Source organism: Pleurodeles waltl, chromosome 6 (assembly GCF_031143425.1).
Source record: "Pleurodeles waltl isolate 20211129_DDA chromosome 6, aPleWal1.hap1.20221129, whole genome shotgun sequence".
Lineage (NCBI taxonomy): Eukaryota > Metazoa > Chordata > Amphibia > Caudata > Salamandridae > Pleurodeles > Pleurodeles waltl.
This window is the reverse complement of record NC_090445.1, coordinates 1,056,461,801-1,056,469,095: the sequence shown is the minus strand read 5'-3', so window position 1 is coordinate 1,056,469,095 and position 7,295 is coordinate 1,056,461,801. Positions and strand designations below refer to the sequence as shown.

At 42.8% G+C, this 7,295-nt stretch overlaps 1 protein-coding gene across 1 annotated transcript in view; it reads left to right on the top strand.

The window, feature by feature from the left end:
• Positions 1-608: 608 nt before the first annotated feature.
• The window catches only part of ACOT7 (acyl-CoA thioesterase 7), a 1,119,500-nt gene continuing 1,112,813 nt past the window's right edge, over positions 609-7,295 (top strand). The window contains exon 1 of the mRNA XM_069240010.1: positions 609-774. Coding sequence (XP_069096111.1) covers positions 722-774 — 53 coding nt within the window. The 5' untranslated portion in view covers positions 609-721. The remainder of the gene's footprint in view (positions 775-7,295) is intronic.

The window sequence follows — 7,295 nt, the reverse complement described above, 5'->3', positions numbered from 1 at the left end:
AAAGCAGAAATTAGTGTAAGTTCTTACTGGGCAAAAGAGATGATCCTCGCAGCAGAAGAGTTTGAGTTGGTGATGTTCAACCGTTTTATAGGATGGCTTGTGTGCTGATTAGTTGATGGGCATTCCATTATAACATAAACATTTTCTGAAAGCTCTGGGGTTTTTTATTTTCTGGATGTTTTGTAGTTTTCTAGTTATATTTTTACATAGCTGGTGTTAAAGCGAAGTGGAGACTATACAATCTTCACCTCTGTGTCCTAAATAAAACTGAAAGTTCTTGTTCGTGAGAGCTCAAAAACAAAATCGATTATCTGGAATGAATAAATTAAAAAATAGAATCGTATCAGTCTTATTTAATGAAATAGGTCATATTTTAATATGATACTTCATGGTTATGCAGGTTTAGCTTCCGTGGTAAACTGGTAATAGGCCATATTTTTTAATCATTCACTTCATGGCACAGGTTTACTCTGACAACATTTTATGCCATATTGTTAACTTTTGCATTATTTTCCTCTTTTTGTTAGAAATTAATCACTGGTGCAGTTTTGGAGACGATTGCTGGGAGTGCTGACAGTAGTTTTTTGCGGAGCAGGTGAGCTCTGGCTCCCTCCCTCTTTTGCTGCTGTCAGTATCAGCATCTCTCCCGGCAGCCGCTAAGCAAGGACCTCCTCGCGTCTCTCCTCAGCAGCTCGAGCACTTCATCACATTCCTGTGAAGAATGTCCCTGGGAAAGGCAATGACCCCCACTTCTTCTGCCATTCAGATTAGCCGGTAAGGTGTCTTCGCTACTTCTCTCCATCTTCTTCACACACGGGGTACGGGATAGACTTGTCAAACGGGCCACGGTTGGAATACTCTCCGCACCATATGACATAACAGTGGTCTCGATACTTGTCCGCCATATTGGAACGGCGTGTGTTTAACGTAAGGCAGCCGGGAGATTCTTAATAAAGAGCATGTGTAATAACAATTAATTCGTAGCTGTTTCATAGGTATACATATGTTTATTTATACATTAGTTGTAAATTGTAATCCTACAAATACTTATTTAAAAATAAAAAGCAGGCTGTAATATTTTGCTGGCCCAAGTAAATAATAACCGACTACCTCATACTTTGCATAGTTATATAGAAAGATGCTACGTTTCCCGCGGAACGTGTGCCGGTCTGGGGAAATTGCTGTTTCGCTACGGCCGTCGTGTTCTCACAACTGTGACCGGTCCTCCGAGGACTCGCCGTGGGTTCTTCCTGTTCCTGCTTTAGTTAATGTTTGACAGTTTGCAAAAGTCTGTTTTGCGGATTTGAGTTATTGCTCTGACACCTTTGAAAAAGCCAGTATGGCCACAGATTTCGTGAGAATTGAGAAGCCTGGTGTGCTGGATTTTCTAACATGTCCCAAAAGGGGCACGTGTGGCTTGGCGTCAGAGAGGAAAGGCTGGTGCCGACAGAGATGGCGCTGCTGATAGCGCGCACGTCACCCGCAGCAAAAGTCACTGCTTGTAGGATGGGAGCGGCATGACTGAGCGCGATGTGAATGGAGTGCCCTACGACACCCACGCCTCGAACATCCGCCTTGGCTCACCTTCATGGAAGACGCACAAGCGCGCCCTCTGTTTTATGGAAAAAATATGTTTTAATATTGCACGTTATGCAGTGTACGTATGAGTTACCACCTGGCATGCGGAAATGAAAGGGAAACGTACAAGTTTTGTCTATTTTGACTCACAACCATAGGTAAAATTCGGGCACTGTATAGGAGGGCATTTATCTTGAGTGACTTTCATTTAAATGGTCGGACCAATATCATTATAAGTACTAATAATATTAGTGAAGGATAAAACACTTAATGCGACCCTGAAAAATATATGTCGATGTTATATCCTCATTAGAACCTTAAGAGCTAGTTGGGGGGGTGGAGAAGAGGATAAATGGGTAACAGTGTAGGGCGCTGCAGAAAGGTGACACATTTGTTGTTGCAGGGCATTTGCTTCGCCGTGTGCCATTTGTGGGTTCACCAGTTCAGGGCACTAAGGTATGTATGTACATTACTTGCGGGGCTAAAGAAAGGCATATCTGTCTTGAGGTCTCTGTCGTTTGTGACTCAAGATGTCAGTCCTGGCTTTTTTAGGAAGCAGCAGTTTGCAATCTGGGACTGGAAGTTACACTTTTGGCATTGTGAAAATTGGTTTAAAGGTGCTGATATTTAGCGTGCCCGTAGCTAAAAATAATGGATTAGCACGTAAGACGGAACCAATTGGCCAGATGTGATTGCTGCTGTATTCTGATTTGCTTTGCGCATTATTGTCAACCCTGTATGCTGGCATCAGCAAAGCTCCCATAATTGACTTCCCTGCGTTATATTGTTCACAGTTAATTTAGCAGCTGCACTCTCCTATTTTAAACAATTCAGAGCTCCAAGTTACCCAATTAATGCTTGACAAAGTTATCCATGCCAGTTTTTTCCATTGCGTGTAGTCTTGTAGAACCAGAACCACAAGTCCTGGAATTCAAGAACATTAATCGACTCTAGGAGCTATTCACTCAACAAGGAAACTCGATAATTTTGTAAAATATTTGACTCTACATGGAGACTCGAAACACTCCCCAATTTCTGTGAAAACAACGTACAAGAGAATGGACCAGTTGCAGAGATCTTTACAACCTGCAGGTTCACAGACTGCAATCCTGAATAACCAGATTCAGTTTATCGGTCTTCAGATCTACCTACTGTTCACTGCCTCGAGATAATTCTTTCATATACAGTTGCAGCTTGCTGGCGGTGAAAGGGTGGACCAGGGTTGGGGGGACAAAATAAACATTCAACTCAAAAAATATATATATATATATTTTTTTAAAAAAAGCTTCCCTGCTGCGCCGCTCCTCTTTCGTGGTCACTGGAGGCACAGGCTCCCAGCCTGCCCTGCGGACAATCGTTAGGATTGGCTGCAGTGCCCTGGCTGGGCCCCGCCCAGTAAAACTGGGAGCCTGTGGCTACTCTCTCCTGCCCGGCAACACAGTGCCGGGTTGGAGAGTACAGTTTGCATGTGTGTTTGGCCGGCCCGAGGCAGCCAGACAAATATACATGCGCACTGAGCCTTTGTCCCTGTCATCCCCCATGGCCCTGCCCCTTTAGCAACAAAACAATAATAAACACAATTTAATATCATTTTATTGTTAAAGTTTGTCAGCGGCTGCTGCTCTCTGGGGCGATAGCCACCACCGTTCATATATGTTGTGCCTATCCACTTTATATCGTTCCAAGTGGTTAAATAAAGTTCTGTAAACTATGGGATTAACAAAAAAAACAAAGGCTTACTTGGAGCACTGTATTTTTTCAAACCAAGTTTACTGCTTTGCAGATAAACAGTGCATCAGACACAGTCATGTTTCATTTACATTAGCTCTGAAGCTCATGGATAACATCATTATATCATCAGTATACTGTCACCAGATCATTACTCTATCACAACTAGCCTAGTGCAATTACTTAACAAAGTACGTTTGCCTAAGCATTAACAATTATAACAGCAGTTCAATTCAATTCAAATAATCTTTATTTGAAATGTCGAATACATCCATAAAAGATACACACATAAAATACATAAAACAAAATCAGAAACACCAAACATCAATTAAAATACATAGCTTAAAAATCAAGACTTACATGAATAAAATACATGATTAGAAATTCATACTTTTTTGGTGGGACACAGCTGCCTTAAGAAAGCTGCTCACTCCAAAACAGACATATTTGCCGAGCAACAATGTAGATTTTCCTAATAATTTATGACGGAAAGTCTTAATTTTATTAAAGACACCGAGGCGAGTATTATGCATTTTTTTTTCTTGTTTATTAAATAGCAGCAGTCAAGAAAAAACAACAACTCCCATAAGGCCAAATGAAAAGTGACCAATGGGAGTAAAACAGTAGTTTCAAGCGTTCACCAATGATAGGGCACCAAACCCCTAAATACGTATCTTGACTGTGAACAGCCCTCTTTTCTTGTGCGAGGGTCAAACAGTATGAAACAAAGGTAGAATAGAACAATTGATGCAAAAGGCCATCACGAAAGCCAGAAAGTCTTGACAAAAGTTCAATAACTGGATTTCAGAAGGGTAAAGGATGTAAAGGATGACATCCACATGGAGCCGGTGTAGATGAGGTAGAGAAACCCAGGGAGGTAAACAATGGTGGTCCGCTGAACATTGACAATTACGTTGAAGTCTGTGATGGAGTAGTTGAAGCTGGAAGGGGCGGGAAAACAATGAAACCATTAATTGTTGAGGCAGGATAATACTCGCCTCCGTGTCTTTAATAAAATTAAGACTTTCCGTCACAAATTATTAGGAAAATCTACATTTTATGGCAAGACCGGAGGCTCATATTATGCAAGTGCAAAGCAAATTAACAACATCCAACGCAACATGATGAACAGGCTTGCAATAAAATACTTTAAATACATTATCATTAGACCAATCAGCCAATTTGAGAATATCCTCCAGACGAGATCCACCCCAAAAAGCCCTAGATGCCATAGCACCCCTGGAGGAATGGGCAGCAAAATCGGAAGTGTCAATACCAGCTAAGGACATGACCCATTTGACCCAACGAGCTAGGGTTGGAGAAGAGACGGGTTTGAAGGGTTTTTTGAAAGAAATAAGTAGTTGGGAAGCAGAAGATGATCTCAAATCGGCTGTTTGATGTCCATATGTTTTTAAACATTGACCCACGCAGAGTTTAGGATGGTCAGGAAAGTAAGGATAAAACACAGATGACAAATTAGTCTTAGTGCGTCTGTGAGTATTGAATAAAACGCCATGCGGGGTAAACTGACGAGCAGCGATATCTAGAGCTCTAACATCGGAAAGACGTTTAAATGAAACCAAGCATAGTAACATAGCTAATTTTGCAGACAATTGTTTTGAAGAAAGCATATCGTTGTCAGGCCAGGATAAAAACAGATTAAACACAGCATTGATGTCCCATAGTGAACTGTATTTGGGTAAAGGAGGATTAGAAAACTTTACTCCCTTTAATGGTTGACAAATCAGAGGGTGTTACCCAACAGTTTTACCATTGATATATGGGTGGTGTGAGGAAATGGCAGATCTGTACAAATTAATAGTACAATATGACTTACCTTTACTAGCTTCAGCTGCCAGGAAATTATCTATAAAAGTTACATCTGTTGAAAGGGAATTAATACCTTTTCCCATGCACCAGCTATGCCGTAAGGATAAAGTTGAGCTGTAGGCCTTTTTTGTGCCCGATGCCCAGGACTGTTCAATGAGGCTAGAAGCTGCTGCTGAAATTTCAGGGACTGGTTGGGGATCCCGACAATTTCCAAGCTGAGAGGACGAGAAGATTGTGTAAAATCAAATCGTGATGAAATCCGAGAGGATTGGTGAGAAGGTCCGGAAAGGAAGGAAGAAGGCAAGGGAAATCTATTGTTAATTCTAGAAGAGATGGGAACCATACCTGGGATTGCCAAAAGGGGGCTACCAGCACTACCACTGCTTGTTGGCGTCTAATATGGGCCAAGAGTCTGTTTATCGTAATAAAAGGGGGAAAGGCGTAATTCAGAGAGGCAGACCAATCCTGAGAAAAAGCATTGAAGGCTAGAGCCAACGGATCTGGGCGCCAACTGAAGAACTGAGGCAATTGATTGTTGAGACGTGACGCAAAGAGGTCTATTTGAAAAGGACCCCATTTGTGAGAAATAGCCCTGAAAACCCCCAAATGGAGCTTCCAATCGCTGGAATCGTGGAGAAAAAGAGAATGCCAGTCCGCTACGGTATTGAGATTGCCTGGAATGTACTCCGCCTGTACTGAAATTCGTCTTTGATGACAAAATTCCCAAAACCCTTTTGCTAATTCCGCTAAAGGTTTTGATCTTGTGCCTCCCAGACAATTGATATACCTGACGGCCGAAATGTTGTTCATCCTGAGAAGAACTGAACAGCAAACTCGATCTCTTGCCAGGTTTTTCACAGCAAAGGAGCCGGCAAGCATCTCTAAACAGTTGATGTGCAACTGTGACTCCTGAAGCGACCATGCGCCCCCAGTCGAGATTGTACCACGCCGGGCTCCCCAACCAGGGAGGCTTGCATCAGATTCTAATACTAGATCTGGGGCTGACGCAAAAATGGTCCTGCCGTTCCAGGCATGTAAATGGTCTATCCACCACTGAAGCTCCTCGCGAGACTCGAGATCTAAAGCAATGCTGTCTGAATAAGCGAGCCCCCTTTGAAGATGTCGAATTTTGAGTCTCCGAAGGGCTCTGTAATGTAGAGGACCCGGGAATATAGCTTGGATGGAAGAAGAATGCAGGCCTACTATCCTTGCCAATGACCTGAGGGATATAAGGGATTTGCGTAGAGTGTGAACAATTTCGGACTTGATAGACTTTATTTTTGCAGAGGGGAGGAGAAGAGTTGCAGAAACGGAATCTATTAGGAACCCCAGAAACTCTATGTCCTGGACCGGAACCAGGAAAGATTTTTCGTTGTTTATAAGGAAACCTAGGTCGGTGTGAAGATTGGAGGTCAAGAGAAGATGAGATTGAAGGACAGTCTGATTTTGATTCATGATAAGGATATCGTCTAGATAAATAATCATTCTGATTCCTTGAGCCCCGAGGAAAGCCACTACCGGCTTCATGACCATGGGAACCTTAGTGATAATACGAGCGGCCGGCAAAGCGGTTCCTACCTCTGCCGGCCCTGGCAAAAACCCGATTATGGAACATTTTCGTGAGGGATTGCTGGGCCTTGTCCAAAGAGGCAAAGGTAGAAACATATTTACTCAGCTCCTTTATAAATGAATCTCCGAAAAGGAGCCCTTCTGCCTTGATGCCAGGGTCTGACACAGCCAGATTGACTAATTTCGGATCCAGTTTGAGAAGCAGGCCTTTCCTTCTTTCATGCATGATTGCCACATTGGCATTGCCCAAAAGGCAAAAGGATCTCTGAACCAACAGAGATAGATCCGCTGGATTAATGGGACAATTGTCCAGACGTGCCGCTTTAGCCAAGTAAAAAATGCGGGTGAGAGGACCCACCACATCCAAAAGTTTGTCCTGGCACGTGGACCAAGCTTTGTCAACACCTTTCCGTGGATCTTTCCCAAACTTGGAAAAGAAAGTAATAAGTGAAGGATCGATAACTGGGGTGGCAGTAATTTTTGATGAGAGGGAAGGGCGAGGGCATTCTGAGCGGAGTTTGCCTCTTGTTTGCTTGTCTAAAGAGGAAAGAAATCTAGACCCCACATAATCACCCACATGATCTGCTGGA